Below are 23,680 nucleotides of genomic sequence, written 5' to 3' on the forward strand. Positions count from 1 at the left end.
GATCAAACTGTGGGAGGCAGTGGAAGACAGGAGTGCCTGGCGGGCTCTGGTCCATGGGGTCACGAAGAGTCGGACACGACTAAACGACTAAACAACAACAACCTGCCTGCCACTTTCTGATAGGGACTGTATCCTTTATCTTAAAAAGAAAACCCACGACAGTTTCACAGCATTTATATTCTGCCTATCCACCATGGAGTGTAGAGTCGAGTCCCAGTTGATCTGCCACCCAGATGCTAACATGACCCTGGCCTGCTTAGTTTCAGTAGGGCGGCTGCACTGTGTATCTTCAGAACATATTCTAGGGCCTTTTGACCACTGCTTCACTCTCAAGCACAGGAAATGTTGCTGCTGCTGCTGCTGTTGTTGTTGTTGTTGTTGTTACCAACCAAATGTATACAGCTAAACTCATCCTTTGGTTTCCAAAACATGCTGGCCGCTCTTTATTTTCCTAGCGCAGTGATGGCCAGACTTGGCCCGCCAGCTGCTTTGGGACTACAGTTCCCATCATCCCTGACCACTGGTCCTGTTAGCTAGGGATGATGGGAGTTGTAGTCCCAAAACATATGGAGGGCCAAGTTTGGCCATCACTGCCCTAGTGACTGCCACTACCCAAACATTTACCATTAAATACATTCTGCAAAAAACAAAACCCATTAGCATGTTAAAAAACAACAAATTGGTAGCGCAACTACTACCATACTTGTAGTATAATTGTATAATAATCCTGTTTTCAAATTATACAATGCATAGATACAAAGGAGTCCTATCACACAACGTGAGGTAGAAAGTCTACCACCAACTGCGAATAAAATATTAGGCAATATTGGCAGTTTCAAAGTTGTACTTAATGTTTCTCAGGTAATCGTCCCTAGCATTGTCTTTAAATGTTCACAAGCATTCTAATAAAATTGTCTACAGTGGTGCCTCGCAAGACGAAATTAATCCGTTCCGCGAGTCTCTTCGTCTTGCCGTTTTTTCGTCTTGCGAAGCACGGCTATTAGCGGCTTAGCAGCTATTAACGGCTTAGCGGCTATTAACGGCTTAGCGGCTTTAAGAAAAAGGAAACAAACTCGCAAGAACTCGCAAGACGTTTCGTCTTGCGAAGCAAGCCCATAGGGAAATTCGTCTTGCGGAACGACTCAAAAAACGGAAAACTCTTTCGTCTTGCGCATTTTTCGTCTTGCGATGCATTCGTCTTGCGAGGTACCACTGTACGCAATTTAACATATAAACCATATTAAGCGTGCCTTCATCCCCCCCCCCCAAAAAAAATTTCATATGCTTTGTGCCATATTGGTGCAAATAAAAGCAAATATAAATTAACATGGTGTGCTTTATTTTTAGCTTTGTTTACCAAATAAAAGTAAAACAAACATGCTAAATTAGTTCACTCGCTAAGGCAGCAGAAAATTTTCCAATGCAAACAGAAAACCTTCCAATGCAAATTAGCCTAATTTGCACAAGAAAATATTCCAATCCCATTTTGTTTGTTTGTTTTTTTTAAAAAACAAACCTCACATGACTACACAGGCAAACAGAACTAGGCAACTTATTCCTTCTCTTCACCACCCCTGCCCCTTCCAGTTAAGGGCACGTGAGCAAGTATCTGCTTGGCCACTAGAAACAGGATGCAGGGCTAGAAAGGCCTTGTGGTCCAGTCTTGCCATCAAGAGGTTTCTCCTTGCATTCAACCAAGATCTACCCCTCCTGCAGCACAAGCCCATCAGATGTAGTCCTGCCCTCTGGAACAGCAAAGAAGACGTCTTTATCCTCTTCTATGTGAAAGTTCACTAGGTTGTCTCTGTGTTGCCAAGTCCAACATTTCTAGATCCTTAGGAAGCTGTCAGACCATTGAACAGATCTTCCAGACTGTTAACTATTCACTCAAAGCTCTTGACATTTGCTGCATTAAGTGAAGTGAAGTGTGCTAAGAGGAAGGCACGCTTAGCAAATCCACACCGTGATCAACTCCTGCCCAGCAGCCAATGTCCCCACTGTGGAAGGACGTGTAGATCCAGAATTTGCCTCCACAGTCACTTACGGACTCAATGTTAAAACTGTGTTTATGGAAGACAATCTTACTCGGTCACGAAGAAGATTACGTTAGTGCATAACCCTACCAATCAGCAAAGGTTTGATCAGTGTTGGAAACTCAGATATTATATAAGCTGGGCGCCAAATGGCTCCTTAAACCAAGGTTACAGTCACCAAAAAAGAACTAGTTGTCATTTTGGGGCAGGACAACTCTAAAGTCCTATTTTAAGACGGAGTGTGACTGATTCTCAGTTAACCATCTGGCTAGTTCAGATGCCAACCTTAAGCTAGGTTAAGAGCTTTGAGAACTTAAAGAAGAAAAGTCACTTGATCAAGGGACAGTCCACATATTTATTGGCCTGTTCCAACCTCTTTTTTCTTAACGGTGACACAAGACCGTTCATAACATTAAGAATATTCTTCACAACTGTGAGCAGGGCAGTGGGGTGGGGGAAAGTGAAGACAAGTGACAACAATTAACTATAATGTTGCTCACCGCTCTTGTTCAGGCTGCACAGGAAAAGCATTTTGGTACCTGAAATTCATTCCGACTGTGAAGATAAAATATAACTGATATAAATCTACAGGATGCGGTATCAGTGTGTGAAAACAGTCCTGATCCAATGATCCCCAGACATGCACCTCCAGGTGGTGGTGATGTCCCAACACCCAAGAATCTTCACTTGCCGATAACTTGTCGCAAGTGGCTGATAACCAGGTACAAAATGCGCCTGGCTAATTTCGAACACTGAGTGAAGTGTAGTGCATTACAGTGGTGCCTCGCAAGACGAAATTAATCCATTCCGCGAGTCTCTTCGTCTTGCGGTTTTTTCGTCTTGCGAAGCACGGCTATTAGCGGCTTAGCGGCTATTAACAGCTTAGCGGCTTTAAGAAAAAGGAAACAAACTCGCAAGAACTCGCAAGACGTTTCGTCTTGAGAAGCAAGCCCATAGGGAAATTCGTCTTGCGGAACGACTCAAAAAACGGAAAACTCTTTCGTCTTGCGCGTTTTTCGTCTTGCGAGGCATTCGTCTTGCGAGGTACCACTGTAGGTTAGTGCATAACCCTACCGATCAGGACAGGTTAGGATAGGATGCGCTGGTAGATCTCTGGGTGGCTTGCATTCGATCAGCAAGGGTTTCTGACTCCAAAGCAAAATAACTCGCCCATCTGAAAATTTGTTTATTACAATTACTCATCTACTGCCTGTCACGCAAGCGTCCCCAGATGGTGTACAATAACAAGATACACCAAACAAATAAAAAATACAGGACGATTAAAATCAGAGGACATCCAGCAGTCATAAGGACAAAGGAACATAGGAAGAGCCCTGCTGGATCAGACCAAAGACCCACCTATTCCAGCATCCTGTTCTCACAGGGACCCATGAGATGCCTATGGGAAGCCTGTAAGGAAGGAGACTTGAAACCATAAACCGTTCTTAAAGACAAAAGCTAAGCTGGCACAGGCTTCTGTGAGAAAGGACAGTGAGCTGAATTCTCTTCTGACACGGAAAACAAAACCCTAGGATCAGAATGCATTCGGAGGCAACCTGTTCTTTAATTCTAACTCTGCGGGTTTTGCACTTGGGGTTGGTAAATCTTGGGGTTCTAGAAAAAGGCAGGAAAAAACCAACATGTCTGAAGTGTACCCACCCCTGCCCTTAGTGCCCCAACATTGACTCCAAACCCTTTTGTCTCAGAATTGAGGTAGACTGTGTCTATTGATGGCTGCCCTTCGTCTCCCTCAGCATCAGATATTTCATGACTTAACTTGCTCACTTAAGCCTTAACCTATCTGACTGTCTTCTTCTTCCTCGTCTTCGAAACTATTACTTAAATGCAGTTGCAAAACACAAATGTTTACGTGGTGTGTGTTTTTACATATGTTCTATTCATACAACTGTTTAGGAATAGTATTGTGCCTTTAAATGGTGGTCTTCATGATGTAGAGCCAACTGTTTTTGAACTACAATTTCCATCATCCCCAGCCACTGGTCCTGCTAGCTAGGGATGATGGGAGTTGTAGTCAAAAAAACAGCAGGAAACCCAAGTTTGGGAAACCCAAATGTAGAGGGTGTATACTTTCTTTGGCCCATGAGATGACACAGTACCAGCCAACTGGAGTTGGAAGGAAGGAATTATGGCAAAACAGAAAAAAAGAGAAAAACCCATTGGCTCAGGTCATAAGACAGGGATAGGGAACCAGATGTTGTTGGGAATCTAACTCCCAACATGCCTCAGCTTGCATGGCCAATAGTCAAGAGATTATGGGATTCGCAGTTCAACAACATATTGAGGGCCAGAGGTTCCTCATCCCTGGTGCAGATATTACTGGCACCATATGCTACTGTGGTCCTCCAGATGTTGGACAACTCTCACCACCCTGATCACTGAGTGGGGAGGGTGGGAGTTAAGAGTCTGGCAACATCTGGAGGGCCAATGGTTACCCACCCCTTCCATTAGGAGTATTCATAAAGACAGGAGTCGAGGTGTGTCCTTGCCAACATCGACTACCTCCAATGGCTAAGCAGAAGTTTTTGACAAGTTACCCTTCAGTACAAAACTTGATGCATCAAGCCATGACCAGAGCATTCTGTGATCTGGCCCTCAGTTGATATCTCCCAGCATCCTGCCCACCACCAAAAGGTCGATTTGACGGTTGAAACAGAAGAGCAACAAAGCCGCAAGATCAGTCTTCTACTGCATTCAGCACAACTCCTTTCCCTTCTTCCAACCACACGGACAGGTTCTCTGCCCCACATACTGACTGAAGAATGACCTCCCCACCACCCCAAGCGTCCCACCCACCCGTGAGAGTCAGTGTTGCTATAAGGAGATCTTGGGGTGATTAAGTCAGCTTATCATGGTTCCCTTGCATTTTCCAAAAACCTGTTGCATTTCAATATATAATTCCCTACGTGAGCTGTTAATTCCAGATTGTTGTTTTGTTAAAAGACGGCATGGGCATTTTCACTTAAACTCAACTTTGATGTCTCAGTGCCAGACTAGCACATGGTCGCCAATGGGCACATTTCTGGACCAATGGGCACATTTTGAATTTTGAAAGTGTTCTGGAAGTGCCGGTCATAAAAATAGCTGCTATGAGGCTGGGAGGGCAGGGGCAATAACACAAAATGACTGCTATAGGAAGTGTGTCATAACACAACATGAGACGTACAGCTACCCCATCAACCTTAAGCTTACCACGGTAAGTCAACTATGTCCTGCTGGTTCTGATTGTGGAGATCACACAATATTGATTTTGCACACTCTCACACACAAACACATGGAGAGATGCTGTTGCTAATAGCAACAAAGGGAATTCTTCAGCATCAGGATTAGACCCAGATTCTAACCACCACTCTAATGAAGGCCTAGCCACTATCACTCAGTCTTGCCTAGCCTACCTTGCAGGGGTGTTGTCAGAACAAAAATGGCCAGGGGGACCACATTCACCAGCTTGAGTTCCTTGGAGGAAAGGTGGGATATAATCTAATGAATGATGCTTTTGTTTTTGTTTTGTTTTGTCTTCTTACTATCACACAGTATAAAAATCTTATGAAATAAATAATGCATTCAGCCTCCCGTTACCACCTTTATAAACTTGTCCTCAAAAACGTTCTCCACCTAACATTCCCCACCACCATCAAGCAGTTGCCTAATTTTTTACTGAACTATGTTTTAGATTTGCAGAGAGTTTACATTCGAAGAGTGTGCCTTGTTCGTTAATTAAATTGTTTATAGCCCACCTTTCAATACAGTGGTACCTCGGGTTACATACGCTTCAGGTTACAGACTCCGCTAACCCAGAAATAGTACCTTGGGTTAAGAACTTTGCTTCAGGATGAGAACAGAAATCGTGCTCCGGCGGCGCGGCAGCAGCAGGAGGCCCCATTAGCTAAAGTGGTGCTTCAGGTTAAGAACAGTTTCAGGTTAAGAACGGACCTCCGGAACGAATTAAGTACTTAACCCGAGGTACCACTGTAAATGTTTCTAATGTGCTTTTTAAAATGCTTAAAACAAAAACCCAACTCTAATATGGAGTGAAGACTGTTGGTCGATCTAGTACTGTACTGTTTACACTGACTGCATTCACCTCCCCAGAATTTTCATCCTTACTTGGCAATGCTGGGGACTGAACCAGCAGCTTCTGCCCACATAGCACCAGGGGCAGCAGGAAAAGGAAGGCGAGAACTTATCCAGGGAAGACGTTCCGACATTTTGGTGCCATCTGAAAATATGACATTGGGATACACAGGACTGAAAAATCAAATGTAGCGCCTCCAACCATCACCACACCACCCTCTTACCGCAGGTACTATTTTAGGTAATATGCACACAGGGACACAGAGAAATGTTTTCCCCGCAACTTGTGGTCATGACAAGGAAGAGCTATTGCCCAGTTGCAGAGCAGGCCCTTTGCGCACAGAAGCTCACAGGCTTAATCCCTGGAGAGTGTCTGCCAGTCAGAGTAGGTAAATACAGAGCTAGATGGAGCAATGGTCTGGCCCTGTACAAGACAACATCCTAGGCTCCTGGCAATGCTGACCCTCCCTTCCCCTTGTCACAGCTTCTGCTATGCGCTTTTCTTGCGCTCTGCATTCCCTAAGAGAAACAGAGGAAGTTATTGGTAATAGCTGCTGCTGTATTTGCAGATGACTAAACCCCGGGCTATTGCAATTAGGGTCACAGGGCTACTCAACACCCATTGAAAGCTGAAGAGTTCATTCATGAGATCTGCAAGCTTCTGGCTTGAGGTCAGGGAGATGACTGGTCTTTCCACAAACCAAACATCTGCTGTCCTGGAAGTAGCACTTCCTTTAAGTGACTGACTCATGCCTCTGCCAGGAACTACCAAGACAGACATAGAGGAAGGAGTCTCATTTCATTTCTCCATTTAGTGCAGGGGAAAGGCACATGGGAGGCCACAGTGGAAACCTCTTAATACGGCTGTGCTCCGAAATATAATTCTGCAATGTGCTTAGAGGTACACAGCCACTGCATTCCTGAACTCAGATATGAAATTCACATGGCCGATCAATCTTCTGGCAGAAGGGGGCAAGCCAAGTTGTCTGATGAGTTTTCAACTTACTAACTTGAATAGACGGACCAATGGGTATGAGCAGCCCCTTCTCATGAATGCTTAGAAAATAAAAAAGTTAGATTTTACAGCACAAGCAAATATCCTTCCAGCGTACTATCCTAGATTTTTGAAGTACGTTAGATTTTGAAGGTTACATACGCTTCAGGTTACATATGCTTCAGGTTACATACACTTCAGGTTACAGACTCCGCTAACCCAGAAATAGTGCTTCAGGTTAAGAACTTTGCTTCAGGATGAGAACAGAAATTGTGCTCCGGCGGCACGGCGGCAGCAGGAGGCCCCATTAGCTAAAGTGGTGCTTCAGGTTAAGAACAGTTTCAGGTTAAGTACGGACCTCCGGAACGAATTAGGTACTTAACCTGAGATACCACTGTAAAGATATTATTATTAACTGCCATCAACCCATGTTGGCAAAGCCAATGGCCAGGGATGATGGGAATTGTAGTTCTGCAACATCTGGAGGCCTCAAGGTTCCCCACATCTGCCCTATATACAAAAAGCTTAAGTGCCTCCCATTCACAAGAGTTCCAAAGAATTTTGCAACCCGAATTGTAAACCGCAGCAGCTCTCTAAATATAACTGTAACTGGATGAAGAACTCAATTAAAACAGCAAATACGCTATACTGTTCAGATGAGGGCATCTTAAAAAATGAAACACAAGTGGCTCAGTTCACTGGTTTGTTTTCCTTTCAAAGGGAGATAATTTTAACAAACATGCAAAGCTGCAGCCAAGTAAGTTCTACCCATTAATTCTAATGGAACCGAGTTAGCCTTGTCCATTCATTTCAAGCGGTCTACTCTAAGCATGACTAACACTGAATACAACCCACAGTTCATAATCTGTATTTTCTTTCTGTAAGCTTTCCTTGTTGTAATTATAGCCTGAGCATGTTTCACAAGCTCAAAATATCAGAGACTGGTTTTGGAAACATCCTGTGGTCGGTGCACTTGAAAACCTTGATGCTCTTTTCAAAAGCCAGCCAGGTTCTTGTTTTTGTTTCTTTGCACTCCAAGTATATTTTTACACAGCCATTGTTGTGAACGGAAAGCCGCTATTAAAAAGGCGCACTCAGAAAAACAGCCAAAAAACAAAACAAAAGGTAAACACCGGCCACAACTCCTGACGGTGTGAGCACAAAATTTAAAAACCGTATTGCAAGACAAGTTGTTGCTGAAACCAGGAACCAGAGTTAAGCGAGCATGTGCAGTCTCTGAGGCAAAGTTTGGGAAAAAGCAGAAGAGCATAATACAGTGGTGCCTCGCAAGACGAAAAGAATCCGTTCTGTGATTCTCTTTGTCTAGCGGTTTTTTTCGTCTTGCGAAGCAAGCCCATTGAAGGATTAGCGGATTAGCGGCTTTTAGCAGCTTTTAGCGGCTTATCTGCTGATCGGATCAGCTGATAAGCGGCTTAGCGGCTTAGAAAAAGGGGGGGGGAACCAGCAGGAACTCGCAAGACATTGTCGTCTTGCGAAGCAAGCCCATAGGAGATTCGTTTTGCGAAGCACCTCCAAAACGGAAAACTCTTTCGTCTAGCGAGTTTTCCGTCTTGCGAGGCATTCGTCTTGCGGGGCACCACTGTACTGAGAGTGCGCTAGATCAGGACCTGGAAAAACTTGGTTCAAATCCCACCCTAAAGTTCATTAATTCTCAGAATAAGAGCTCACCATGGGGGTTGATAGCCTATCTATGACTTAATGCTGGGTTTTCCATAAACATGTGGTGTTAGAAACTCAGATATATAAGCTAGGTGCCAAACAGCACCTTAAACGTGAGTTACGGTGACCACAACGGAATGCCTATACGCCAGAGGGTTAGACTAGATGACCGCTGGGGTCCTTTTTCCAACACCACGATTCCATGATCTCAACTACATTGCTTGACTGTAGCTTGCTCCTACAACAATTCAGTATGCAAGGAGAAACACAGTGGAAATGGAAATGGTATTAACTACGGACTAAAGCAGAGGTTTTTAAACTGTGGCCACCAACCTGGTGCCCAGAAATCTCCATGTAGCCGCAGGTGGACCTGTGCCAGTAGCAAAATGTGCCTGGGGAATTTCGAACACTGGGTGTTTTGTGGGCAAGAGGTGGGCTCCTTTCCGAGACAGACGATGCTCCATTAGTAGAATGTAGTTTGGCAATTTGATTAAAAAGATTTTAGATAAAAACTTAAAATATTTCACTCGTTTACTGATTCAAGACCCTACACATTCTGTAAAGTGCCTTGGGTATCATGTGATGGGAGACGCAGGTTAAGAATTAACATTTTCATAAGAGATAAAATCGCTCACTTCCCTTAATCATCAGCACAAATTGTATCAGGAGTCAACCAATCGACAAAACTCATTTACAAACCTGAATTTTTAAAGCGTTTTCTCCTGTTAGAACATTCATCATCAACTCAACAAAACTGTCTATTTTTCTTTCATCATCACGGGCTTTGAAGTGACCAAGACCCCCCAACTGCACCTGCAAATGTTTGCAAACACCCTGTGTTTTTCCTATAGCTTGTGGTCATTCTTAATCAAGGACCTTTACATGACTGCTTTTACTCCCAGGAAGAACTTTGCAAAATGTGCTGCTGAAATGTGCCCTCAACACTTCCAGCACTAGATATGAGCTTCCTTCAAAAGAATCAACTAAGTCCTCATATTGGGTGCTATTCAAACTCACAAATGCACAGCCTAAAATTCTGGGTGTGATGCATTTCACATATGTCAGTTTTCTATTAAAAAAAAACAACAACCTGTAACCATTACATACAGAACCAGAAACATCCAACTTTTGGTGAGCTCCCTTCACACAAACATTTGGAAGCCTCAAAGGTAGGGCTGCCATATGTTTGGAATTCCCCGGACATAGCCGGAATACTGCAGTCGCAAGCAGAGTCCGGGCAGAAATCGCCAAAATCTCCCGAGAAAATACGGATGCACGGCAACCCATGTCAGAAAATAGCTCAAAAAGCTGCAAATTTTTGCGCTTTTGCAGAAAAAGCCCAACAACTTTGTCCCCCAAAAAGCTGCTAAATAACTTTTGTTGTCTGTTCACCTTTTCTACTGTCTATTTCAGATTTTAACTTTTTGTAATATGGCAACCCTACTCTATGGTGCCATCCACATTGTACATTTAAAGCAGTATCATACCCCTTTAAACAGCCCCAAAGGATATTGGGAACCGCAGTTGGTTAAGGGAGTTACTAGGGGAGTGCTCACACAGCTACAATTCTCAGAGTGGTTTAACAATCGATCCTTCTTCCCAGGGAACTCTGGGAAATGGGTTCCCCATACAACTCACAGCACCCATAACAAACAACAGTACAACCAGAATTCTCTGGGGGAAGCCATGACTGTTTAAAATGCATAATGGGGCCTACACTGGGTGGCTCAGATAGACCATGTTTCTCCCGATTTTATTAATTTACCGTATTTTTCGCTTTATAAGACACACTTTTCCCCTCCTAAAAAATAAGGGGGGATGTGTGTGCGTCTAATGGAGCAAATGCAGGCTGCGCAGCTATCCCAGAAGTCAGAAAAGCAAGAGGGATTGCTGCGCGACGCTCCCTCTCTGGCTTAGCCCCTCAGTCCCTTCCCCCACCTCCTGGAAAAGCCCCCAAGAGCCGCGCTCCCTTTAAAGAGCTGTGCGGAGTGTGTGTGTAGCTCTTGGGGGCTTTTCCCTCCTCAAGGAAAACCCTGCAAGCACAGCACACATGCTCCACGCAGCTCGTGAAAGGGAGCGCTGAGCAGAGCCTGGGATGCATACAGGCTCTGCTCAGCGCTCCCTTTAAATAATATTTTTTTTCTTGCATTCCCCCTCTAAAAACTAGGTGCGTCTTATGGTCAGGTGCATCTTATGGGGCGAAAAATACAGTATTTCTTACACTGATGTCTCACTTTCCTATCATCACACACCTCAACCAAAGAACCCAAGGCAAGTTACTTGCAACTTGCATAAGTTATAACACATCCAGGCACTGATCCCGAACTACTCGGCTTCGGCAAAGGTGGAGAAGGGGAGGAGGGAACAGCACTTACCTCGTTTGTGGAGCCAGCCCTCTTTCACTATTGCAACTTCATTCATAATGGCAAATTCCCCCTCGACCTAGCGATGGAAGCCAGACAGACGCTTGCCCACAGCGGTGCACAGAGATTGAGCTCTTTCTCCCCGTCTTCCTCTTTCCCCTTCCTCAGCTATTCCTGAAAGATAAGGTGGGGGGTGGGTGAAAAACAAGGCAACATCGATTAACCCAAACAGGTTATAAAAGATGCAAAGACCATTATAAATACAGAACCAGGACCAAAGCTCTTTTGGTTAAACAAACACAAACACACACACACACACACACACGGTGCAATGGAAAATACACATGAAAACAGAGAAGGAGAACCGCCCCAATGCAAACAGGGGAAGCTGACGTAATTGTTTGGGGATTCCTGCGTGTTCAAGCGGTCAGGCAAAATACAGAAGCAGCCTCGATACGAGCACTGACCGTATCAGCCAGAGAGAGGGGAGACCTCTGGAATTAAGACCTTGTACTGGAAAAAGTGCAGATTTCCCTAGGAACGAATTTTAACATTGGCCCAGCATTTAAACTTTGCCAAAGCAAAGGAGAAATGGTCAGTAATGCTTGCTCAAGGCTAGACTCCTCACTCACCCAACAGGGCCATCGACCATCAACTGCCCTGCTGGAAGGATCCCGGTGTGTTTTAAATCACAGAACCTTAAGAGTCGGAAGGGACCCAGGGGTCATCTAGTCCAACCCCCTGCAACGCAGGAATCTCAACTACTGGTCGATGCCAACGAAGTGCCCTTTAGGCAGCACACTGGAGACCCATAGATTACAGAGTGGGGCAAATCAAGCAGAAGGGCACTTGCCTAACCTTGCACCCACCAATTCTAGTCTTTCACAAAGCAAGGATTTGCAGGAAGAAGCATTCAGTCCTGACGTATTTCCTCTCCCCTCCCCACCCTCATGGGTTAAACCACAGAGCCTAGGACTTGCCGATCAGAAGGTCAGCGGTTCGAATCCCCGCGACAGGGTGAGCTCCCGTTGCTCAGTCCCTGCTCCTGACAACCTAGCAGTTCGAAAGCGCATCAAAGTGCAAGTAGATAAATAGGTACCACTCCAGCGGGAAGGTAAACGGCGTTTCCGTGCACTGCTCTGGTTCGCCAGAAGCGGCTTAGTCATGCTGGCCACATGACCCAGAAGCTGTATGCCGGCTCCCTCGGCCAGTAAAGCGAGATGAGCACCGCAACCCCAGAGTCAGTCACGACTGGACCTAATGGTCAGGGGTCCCTTTACCTTTACCCCCCCCCCAAAAAAAAGAAAACACAACGCGTCTCTTTGGAGAAATGAATGCTACCCTGTTGGCAAAAACGTTAGGTTAGAATCCATCTCCCTGATGCGTTTCAGCTGCCAGGTCCCTTTCAGTAATCTACTGGGAAGTGGCCCAGTCCCAATATGACTACGATGCAACTTTATTTTTTCTGTACTTGGAAATAGGGAGGTAAAACAATGCCACTGAAGTTTCAGCATCCGTTGTCAGCTTGTGATCTTATCCATTAGGTGCTGCAAAGCTGTCAACGGTCACGAAAAAATTGTTTTCAGAAATCGGCTTAAGAAACAAAACAAAACCCAGAACCCTCACCTGCCATTCAAAGCCACACAAAAACCTAGCAAATGAGTCACTTGCCACATTAGATAGCACATGTTTAAGCACAGCAGAACTGCTTGGACTCTGTACCAATAGAGCCCAGAAACATGAAGATTAAACTAGCATATGTTTACTTTCGGCACATTGGCAAGTGCAACACACACACACACACACACACACACACACACCAATGAGATTCCAAAGTCAAATGATTTGTCTTTTTTCCCCCTAGGATGGAATTGAGGAACAGATCTGGAGAGGTGAGACGGCACCGGAGTGGGGAGGAAGATGTGGACAGTGGAGACTTTGAAGAACACCGAGATTTGTGTACAAATGTGCACTACACATCGTTAAAAATACACTAGGAAAGCTGGGACTCTGCAACCTGTTTGAATGTGCAATGATTCTCATATGCTTGCTTACTTTGCACAAATTTGATATGCTATTATGACTAATTTAATATTTTATCCACTGAGGGTTTTTCTAATTTTTACCTAACCCACTTAGAAATTTGGTTGATAACCACTTAGAAAGATGATAAAGCAATATGAAGTTTGTTTCTGTGTGTGTGTGTGTGTGTGTGTGTGTGTGTGTGTAGGTGCGCAGGCAGGCGCACGCGCGCACACACACACACACACACACAGCATCTCCCTTGCAAGCAGAAGATCCAGGGTCCAACTCTGGCATCTCCAGGGAAAACCTGGATGGTGGTTTGTCTTAAATTCTGAAGAGCTGCTACCAGTTGGTGTGGACAGTACTAAGCTGGGATGGACCAAAGGTCTGACTCAATGTTAAGGTAGTTTCCTACGTTCCTATAAATAGTTGAAATAAATAATAAAAAAATATTTCTTTTCTACTGTGATTCATGGGGAAGAGCAGGAAGCTCTGGCAGCTCCCAAAACACCACACCCTGACCACCAGAGTCCCTGCTCAGCTGTTTCCCACCCCACTCTTTTTGGTTTCTGAGATTCCACAAAGAACTGTCCCCATAATTTTAAGTCTAAGTACAAAGGCTTAAAGCAGGCAAAGCCACATCCATCTCCTCTGATTTGTGAGAAAATCATTACTGTACTGAGAGAGTTGATCTCTAAAACTGCTTAAGGCTATGCTCTTCTCCCATATATAAAAATGTGAGACATTTTAGTGTATTTTTGGTCTTTGTTGGAAGCCGCCCAGAGTGGCTGGGGAAACCCAGCCAGATGGGCAGGGTACAAATAATAAATTATTATTATTATTATTATTATTATTATTATTATTATTATTAACCTTCGCATTCACGGTTGTCCAACACAGAAGTGTTATGGGCACTAAATCCACCCTAGCTAGGATTGTCTTCAACATCTAACAGAGCCTTGCCAGTGGTGGCACCCTTATTCCCATACTGCCGATGGAGATCAGAGGAAAAGTGGAGCTGGTTTGCCCTGGACAGAGATAGGGAACGTGTGGCACTCTGGATACTAGAACTTCCCTAAGCCCCAGTCTGCATGGTCAGTGGTCAACTGCCAGAGATGATGGGAGCTGGACTTCAACAACACCTGGAGGGCCACAGCTGACCATCGCTAGTCTACGATCACTGATAAATTCAGAAGATTCAAACCCTGAGAGGCTGGATTCAGCCTTGTCAATTTAGGCTGGTATCCAATCAGTTCAATTATACCTTGGCTGAACATTTTCTGAAACAGAAACTTTTCTAGTGGTGCTTTATTTTTCCACTGGCAATTTTCCCATTTCGTAAGTTCATTGGTGACAATGCATGGATGCCACCCGCAAAAAAATATTAAGAGAGTTTGGCGGTTTTGTTTAAGCTAAGTAAGATAGACATGCTAAATTACATCATTGTATGCCACCAGAAAGCTATCCAATACACACAAAATAACTGTTTCTGAAGCAAACAGCTCTAATTCACACAGGAAAATTTCCCAACTCAAAATTTCCTAGGAAATCCCCATCACTGCTTAACAACCAGAAATGTGAAGAATCTTGCGTCTACACATGCAGCCCCTTCCCCTCCCCAAGTGTGCTGCAATTAACCTAGAAAATTTACAATCAACCAGAGTTTCCCATTGTGTTAGAACTGAGAAACTGTGGTTACCAGATTCAGAAGCAAGCCAGATTTTTAACCAAATTTAAACACTGGTTTAAGATGTTCTGGGAAACTACAGTTAAGACTTCCCGACTTTTTGCAGCACTCCAAAAAAGGGAAGGAGGAAATGGGTTGGAGGCAGATGAAGCACAGGACAGATGAAGCACCGTGCCAAGGTACGATAATCAGAAACGGCCATAGTCTATAAAAGGTACTGGATTTTGCAGATGGTACTGGACTGGTTGCTTTCATTTTCTGCTGCAGGCTATTACAAACTGCTTGTTGTTATTACAGTGGTACCTCTAGTTGCGGACTTAATCCGTTTTGGGGTGCCATTTTGCACCCCGAAAAGTCTGCAACTAGAGCACCTCTTCTGCACATGTGCATGGCACGATCGAGCACTTCCATGCACACTTCTAGGTCTGCCACATTCATAAGTTGAAAGTCCGTAACAAGAGCGGAACACAACATGAGGTATGACTGTACTGGTGTTTTTAATGATTGGTTCCAATTTGTACGCAACATTTATGATTAAAAGTGAGTAAAGTTTAGAAAACAGCCAGAACAGAGAAAGAGGATCCTTTCCCCATAGTTACTAAGTCAAGATGACGATTCAAAACAAAACAAAGCACACATAACAGCACCTTAGCAACTCCCAATTCCTGGCTCTAGCTGTAGCTAATTTTCCTATAAGGAAAGTTGGAACAAGTGAATGCAAATGTATGCAAATTGATTGAGGAAGAAAAACAAAGTCTGTTAGGAAGGCAGAAAATGCACGCACACCCCTACAGAGAATTTCAAACTGCTTTTCACTCTTTCCAAGCTTATTCTAAGTATCATTCCCCCCAATTTTTTTCATTGAACTGGTTCACCCACATGGCGATATGTTCACCGTCTGAAGACCGCAACAACAGGTCCTATTTGCAAAAACAAGCAGTGACGTCCACCCAAGCTATATCAACCAAATCCACTCAGCTACAAGTGAATTCAAGTGATGCATTCAAACACTAGGGCTGGTAGCCATAGGCAAAAAGGAATTCCATGCAGGCCACTTAGCAAGCAAAACTCTTCATCCCGAGCCACTGAGGCTACCTGACCAAGATGGATTCAGGCACCCCAAAACCTGTTCTTTCAGAGGGAGACCAACGCTATCCAGAACAGGCAACTGGCCAGTCTCCCAGGTGCAGGCACCCCAAACCCATAGTGCCTCCTCCTTTCGAAGGTTCAAGCTCAAGTTTATTGGTCCTCATCTAGCCCAACACTGTGCCCTAGTCTAGTAAAAACCCACAGCATTTTCGTGCCAGTCACAGTCCTTCCTGCAAAGCTAGAACCAGCAACCCGTCTCTCTTGTGCAAGTGGCCATTCAAGCTACTCAGACCAAGGATGGGGGAACCTGGGGCCATAGCTGTCAACTTACAGATTTGAAAATAAGGGGCCAGCAGCCTCGAAAATAAGGGATCAGCAGCCAAAATAAGGGATTTTCCGGGCGCAGGTATGTTCGGCTTCTGAACCCCTCTGAGCCAAAGGCAGAAAGCCCGGCCAGCAGCCAAACAAAGCCTTAAGCGGTGGTTCCCACAGCGCAGCAACCTGGCAAAGGGAATGCAGCAAGGGAAACCACCGTCACCTCTCCGCTGGGAAGCGCTGAGCAAAGGCGAGTCCCCAGGCAATGCAGCTGATTTGAATGGCACAAGGCACGCAAGCCCCACCCCCCCAGTCGTTCTTAGACTCCTTATTGGGTGAGCAACGCAGCCAAGCACCACAGTTGGAGCCTCCCTCCTCCCTGGCCGGCAGGGAGGGAGGGAGAGGAGCTGCTTCCTTTGAAACTCGGGAAATTTAAGGGACATCATCAATAAGGGACAGCAGTGGGACACAGAGCTGGGATAAGGGACTTTCCCACCAAATAAGGGACAGTTGACAGCTATGCCTGGGGCCTTACAGATGTTGTTGAACTACAGTCCATGCTGATAGGAAGGTGGAGTCCAGCAACATCAGGAGGGTGCCAGGTTGGAGGAAGCTGTTCCTAGTCCCTTTTAAAAGTCATCAGTGGTCACCATCACATCCCAAAGGCCTGCGGGGTCAGCGCAAAGGCCTGCAAACCAAGTCCAACATCCTGTTCTCACATTGGCCAACCGGACTAAACACACCAGCAGGGTCAGCTCAGACACAAATGGCAGAGGTGTGGGGTACAAAAAGTTCCAGGGCTTTTATTTGGTGGAGGGTGATTGCCCCCCCCCCAAATGTCATGAGCTAATTAGTAACTGTGAACCTATTGCCAATGCAGTATTAGGAAATCATTGCCGTTTCAAAGCTTTTGGCTTTACTAAATATAAGCTAAATAAACATGCTAAAATAGATTTCTTGCAAGGGCAGTAGTCCACCTTTATAGACCCACCTTCAATCAAAACATACCTTTATTTTCTTGTGTATAAGACACCCACGTGTATAAGACGACCCCTAATTTTTTTGAAGCCAAAATTAAGAAAATAATATTTTTGCTGAGCTTTTTCGGGGGGGGAGATATCCCTTGAGTTGTTGCGCTTTTGGGGGGGAGGTCGCCACCGCAATTGCTCACTCACCCCCCTCTGCATTCACTATCCATGTATAAGACGACCCCCAATTTCTACCTACATTTTAAAAGCAAAAAACATGGAAAAACACGGTTACTTTGGGGGATCCACTTCTCTCTTCTTTTTTTATCCCATATAAGTACAGTGGTACCTCGCAAGACGAATGCCTCGCAAGACAAAAAACTCGCTAGACGAAAGGTTTTTCCGTTTTCGAGTTGCCTCGCAAGACGAATTTCCCTATGGGCTTGCTTCGCAAGACGAAAACGTCTTGCAAGTTTGTTTCCTTTTTCTTAACACTGTTAATACAGTTGTGACTTGACTTTGAGGAGCAACTCATAGAACGCAGTGTACATAGTAGCCTTTTTTGAGGTTTTTAAAGACTTTGGTGATTTTTGAAGCTTTTCCAGAACTTCTTTTGCAGCCATTTGGTAAGTTAAGTTTTTAAAACTTTTTTGGGGGGGTTTGGATTTTGGGTTGGGGTGTTTGGAATTCAAGGACTTGGTGTTGGGGAGGGGTTTGCAAGAATCTGGAAGCTTGTGTGTTTTTTTCTGCATTTTTATGATTTTCTGTGACCATTGGGCCACTCTGCTCTTTTTTTAAAAAAAATTCTGGATTTGAATTTCTGTGTGGTGGGTGGCTGGGGGAACAGTTGAGGAGGGGGTTCTTCAGCAAGAAGCAAAGAGTGGAAGAGGAGCCTTCTTCGAGTGGTCCCCCAGAGTCTTAGAAAATGTACTGTACACTTTGTTGATTTTTAAATGTTTTTCTGTCATGTTTATAAAGTTAATTTATTTTCCCTTCAATTTTTGAACTGCTCTTTACAGTATGTGTGACTTTAAAGAGCAGTTAATAAACTGTTGTTGTACCAAATTTGGCTTTGTTTGGACTTTTTTTGACCATAGGAACACATTAATTGATTTTCAATGCATTCCTATGGGATTTCGTGATTCGCAAGACGAAAAATTCGCTAGACGACAAAACTTGCGGAACGAATTAATTTCGTCTTGCGGGGCACCACTGTACACTGGTAGTGCTGCTGTTGCGACCCACCTCAAATCCTAACCCACCAGCCAAAGGCCAATCAAGGACACCAGAAGAATTTCCAATGAAAGTTACTCTGATATGCGTGGGAAATTTTTCCTCCAGGAAATGTTTCAATTCAACATTTTCTGAGAAGCCCACATCACAGGGTTGGACCGTCACAGTGGTTGAGAGGCGGCGAGATTTGGAAAGCAAAAAGAGATAGAAAGCAAGAATGAGATGATAATAACCACCTGTTTCGAAGAAGCCAGGGCAAAGAGAAACCATCTCTTGAGTTCCACCCGACCTGTGAGTCCATGTCACGGCTGCAATTTGGAAGTGGGTGATCTGCTCAGAGAGGCGATTTAGTAGGGCGGCTCTCTCCCACCAAGGGACCATCAGACTCAGTCAAAGACGAGGCGGCCAATGAGGTATCCCTTGAGCCAAGACTGACTCTCATCCTGGGTTCTCCAAGAACCCTCGCAATGAAGTTACCCCAAAAAATCAAGGAAAATATTTTCTTTGAGATAACATTGGCTTGTGTCTCCCGCCAAGATTCTGACTGTTCCCAAGAGAAAACAATGTGGTTTGAAAAGCAAGGAGGCAGGAAGGGTAAGCGGTCTAGCTAGGCTACAGAGCAGGCATAGGCAAACTCGGCCCTCCAGATGTTTTGGGACTACAACTCCCATGATCCCTAGCTAACAGGACCAGTGGTCAGGGCTGATGGGAATTGTAGTCTCAAAACATCTGGAGGGCCGAGTTTGCCTATGCCTGCTACAGAGGAAACCTTGGTCCCACATCGCATCCATGGGGCTTGATGAACAAGGGACATGGGGTATTCCAGAGAGTCAAATAATAACCAAATGCCTGAACCAACTGGTGCCCAATTATAGGAAGTGGACTTTCTGATGGGCTTTAGCTGTAATTCCAAAAGGTGACCTCGTTAAGGGCAGGGCTGGGCAGAAGAGACATTGAATGTTAGTTCAAAGGCCGAGTCGTTACAAGTTTCAAGACTAGCTTCATACAGCATTCGGTGGGCCTTGGGCCATTCAGAACTTACAGCCTGAGATGTCCTTTGTGCAGGGGGGGGGGAAGGAAGGCGTTTCACAGGAATTGAAGATTCAGCCTTAGTCCAATTACTGGCAGAAGGTGACTGCCTTGTTGTTACAGCCCAGTTAGTCAATGCTATACAAGGACATCTACCTGCATTAGGTTGTAGCACAGCTTCCAAGAATTAATTAGGCTGCACTCGCAGGATCCATCATTGCAGGGAAATCCCCCTATGCAACAGGTAGTATGGAAGGGCTACAGTGGTACCTAGGGTTACATACGCTTCAGGTTACAGACTCCGCTAACCCAGAAATAGTGCTTCAGGTTAAGAACTTTGCTTCAGGATGAGAACAGAAATTGTGCTCCGGCGGCGCGGCAGGCCCCATTAGCTAAAGTGGTGCTTCAGGTTAAGAACAGTTTCAGGTTAAGAACGGACCTCCGGAACGAATTAAGTACTTAACTTGAGCACCACTGTATTTGGCAAGAGCTTCCCAATGGGATAAAGCAAAAGTAAGCTCCCAGTCTGCAGAGTCCCATTTGCACCAGGCTTTTTGGTGGCAAATGGTTAACTAGAATCTTACTTCGTTGACTTCTATGGGACAGATTCTCTGGATGCTGAGTTCTGTGGCCACTGTCAAGTTTTACGCTACCGCAGGATTCACGCAGCCTAACCCAACCTTAAGGCTGCAATCTTGTACACACAACAAGTTTAACTGGGTGCAGCAGGTCTCAGTTCAGAGTACCACTGCTAATCTGTTTGCACCAGAAATCACGGTTCTAGGCTAGAAAGAGAAAACACATTACTAAGAACCCCTGCTCCCAATAAAATAGTTTACGAGGGTCAAAGCAGTTCACGGTTGAGAATGAACAGCTTCAGGGCAACAATGCTGGGGAATCAAAGCAGCGTGCCAGCCAAGAGCCATTCCTTATCCTGAAAAGACCACATAAAAGGACAGTATGTTAATGCGCTGCTATGCAAGATCTAAGCCTGGCCTTGCAGCGCACGATGCGTTTCCCACACTGCTTGAAAAAAAGTTCCCACCCCTACAGTCATTTATGTAGAAAGAAAGGCGAGCGCTCTTGCCGGACAAATGGAGGGGCAAATTATAAAAATAAAATGAACAAATAAAACCGGGCCGGAGAGTGACCTCACTTGGGAGGAGTTCCTAGAGTTACAGTGAATAGGGGTCACCCGAGGTGGCTGTGGCCTGCTTGTCTAGCCACTGACCACGTGACTGAGCTGTGCCAAAGATATAGAAGTAAATCAAAATCAAAACGCGCAGATATAGAACTCCTCCTAGTTTACTCAGCACCAAAAAAATGCAACCACTGTCTCCCCTAGTCTCGCAGCTCAATAAAGAACAGTCAAGAAACTAAGCTGTGCTTATGCCTCACTGCAGTTTATACTGTGCTAATTTATTCATGCGCTGACCAAAGCATTCAAGCTGCGAATACACCACGGAGTGTTATTTTGAAGAGACAATCCGGGACTGCATAATCTCAGTCTAACCATTTCAATGCAGAAAGAGAGTTTGCTTTAACACCACCAATCTGTCTACTCAAGCAGGGGTGCAGCTGACACCAAAAGGTAGCAGTTTTTGTTTTTAAATCTCTTTTTTCGGGGCTTCTCTCCAATATGCTGATATGCTCAGCAGCACACTTTCCCAACCTTTAGCAGAAATGCATGGCAGAGACACGGGAGGTGTAACAGGAAGAGAAAGGCCAAACATTTCTGGGTCGGAACTGTAGTGTCCCTTTCACTTTAACCTGCAAGAACAAACTTTCTCTTCTTTGTTCTAACGAAAGTTTTTATTAATGTAAAATCAAAATATAAGCTGGGGGGTGGGGAGTTACAAAGCACAGGAGCAGTGCAGAGGTTGCATTAAATAAATAAAAATCCAGAGAGCAGATTAGGTAGAAAATTAAAAGCAGCAAAACAAATAATAAAATCCATGAAGTTGGAGAACATCTGGCCCCCAGGTCCAATCAATGAGGCCCCCAGGACTCTTCCCTTGGTTACTCCACCCAGTGCTCCCTCTGACCCACATCCATCTCCTGTGCTGAGCTACAGTCCTTCTCCATTTGATAGCTGCTAAAAAATACCTGTGGATTTCTATAGCTCTGTCATCCAATGGCTTGACTTCACCCCTGAAGGCTCCCTCCTCAACTGTCTCCAGAGCCAAACAGATACCAGTCCTACCTGGAGATGCTTGGGATTGAACCCAGAACCTTCTGCATGCAGAAAGGTCATATCGCTTATTTACCAAGTTGATCCCTGCACTCTGCGGGCGAGGGCTTCCTGCAGGTACAATCTTGTTCCACACAATCTAGGAATCAGAGGCCTTTTCTAGTGTTGCGGCACCTGCCCCTCTGGAACGCCCTCCCATTCTAAATATTAGGCAGGTGCCATCTCTTGTTGTCTTTTCAGTGCCTCCCAGTACGTTTCCGAGCACAATTCAAAGTATTGGTGCTGACCTTTAAAGCCCTAAACGGCATCGGCCCAGTATACCTGAAGGAGCATCTCCACTCCCATTGTTCAGCCCGGACACTGAGGTCCAGCGCCGAGGGCCTTCTGGCGGTTCCCTCCCTGCGAGAAGTGAGGTTACAGCGCCTTCTCGGTAGTGGCGCCTGCCCTGTGGAACGCCCTCCCAGTAGATGGCAAGGCAATAAACAACTATTTTACTTCTAAAAGACAATTGAAGGCAGCCCAGTTTAGGGAAGTTTTTAATGTCTGACGCTGTATTGTTCTTAATATTCGGTTGGAAGCCGCCCAGAGTGGCTGGGAAAACCCAGTCAGATGGGCGGGGTATAAATAATTAATAATAATAACTACTACTACTACTACTACTACTACCACTACTACTTGAAGACCTTTCTCCCAACAAACCTTTTAAGCTGAGATTTCTTTCCCAATCTGCATCTGTAGGTGGAATTGTTCTTACGCACTGGACGGCAGCCTAAGGCCCATGGGCCACAAGTAGCCCATGAGGGTCGTTTAACCAGCCCACCAGCTGCCCGCTTGCCGAGTCCCCGCACACTGCGCTAAACCGGCGCAGCACGGGCTCGCTTCTGCAGTGCCAGAGATCGCGTCTGCGCAGACACAGACGCCGGAAATTGTGTGCGCGCGCAATCTGACCCACAGAGGACGCTCCACTGGAGTGAACAGGCCCAGGCGAGGTAAACCTTGCCGACCCCTGTTCTTACGGTTTTGTTCAATTTTGTCACCTCTTGTTTTTGACATCCTGGTCTCTTTGGGGACAAAGCGCGGGATGCAAATTTAATAAACAAGCACACACACAACACATTTTGAAGGGGTATGCGGTGCCCTCGCTATGTACATGCCAGGAATATTCATATACTGTATCGTGTGAATGAGAGTGCATGCAACCAGGGGATGAGTTGGGAGGAGACTTGACTCTCGCTGCTAAGCTTAGCAAATAATTAATGATAATAATACTCCGCCCATTTGACTAGGTTGCCCCAGCCACCCCAGGTTTCCAGGGTAGAACATTATGAAAGGAAAGGAAGCCCTTTCCTCTCCTCTCCTCAGCACTGTGGAATTTGGTTCCACGGCTGAGTAGGTATTAATCAACAGGCGCAGTAGCTCCTGTTCATGCATCATATATGAGCCTCAAGGGGCCTGCTTTCGAGAGAAAAACCATGCTTAATTGAAACCACCGGATTGTTCCTAGGCTCATTCCAGCTATCAAAATCCCATCAATTAAAACGTGGCAATTAATGTAATTTCCTAGCTGCCTAGCCACCACTGCCAAAATAAAGCCCACAGCCACCGCACTTTACACCTAGGCCACTCTTGCTTCTGGTCTGGCAACGGATGAGGCCAGCTCCTGCTTACCCTATGGCCAGGTTTGGCTTTGGGGCCTCCAGCTGCTAATCAAGGACGGTAACCCAGCTCCCCCTTCTCATCAGCACAAGGGTTTTCGCTTGCACAACGGAACGTGCTCCCTCTCCTCTCCCCAGTCTTGCCTTGCACCCTCTCAAAATCTGCTCCAGAGAATTGGGAGAACCCCCACCCCAAGAACAGATTTGGGGGGGGGGGTTCACTGTGCAAGCAGAAAACCACATGCTGACAACACAAGAAAGTTAGCACTACACTGGATTCCACCCTTTGTGATCTGGGAAGACTTCAATAATTGAATTTGGGGAGG

At 45.3% G+C, this 23,680-nt stretch overlaps 1 protein-coding gene across 2 annotated transcripts in view; it reads right to left on the bottom strand.

Moving 5' to 3' along the window:
- AKT1 (AKT serine/threonine kinase 1) overlaps positions 1-23,680 on the bottom strand; it is a 120,859-nt gene that overhangs the window by 88,504 nt on the left and 8,675 nt on the right. For both annotated transcript variants that reach the window (XM_081193198.1, XM_081193197.1), the window contains exon 2: positions 11,175-11,336. In XM_081193198.1, coding sequence (XP_081049324.1) covers positions 11,175-11,220 — 46 coding nt within the window. In that variant the 5' untranslated portion in view covers positions 11,221-11,336. The remainder of the gene's footprint in view (positions 1-11,174; positions 11,337-23,680) is intronic.

Source organism: Podarcis bocagei, assembly GCF_964188305.1.
Source record: "Podarcis bocagei genome assembly, chromosome: 1".
Lineage (NCBI taxonomy): Eukaryota > Metazoa > Chordata > Lepidosauria > Squamata > Lacertidae > Podarcis > Podarcis bocagei.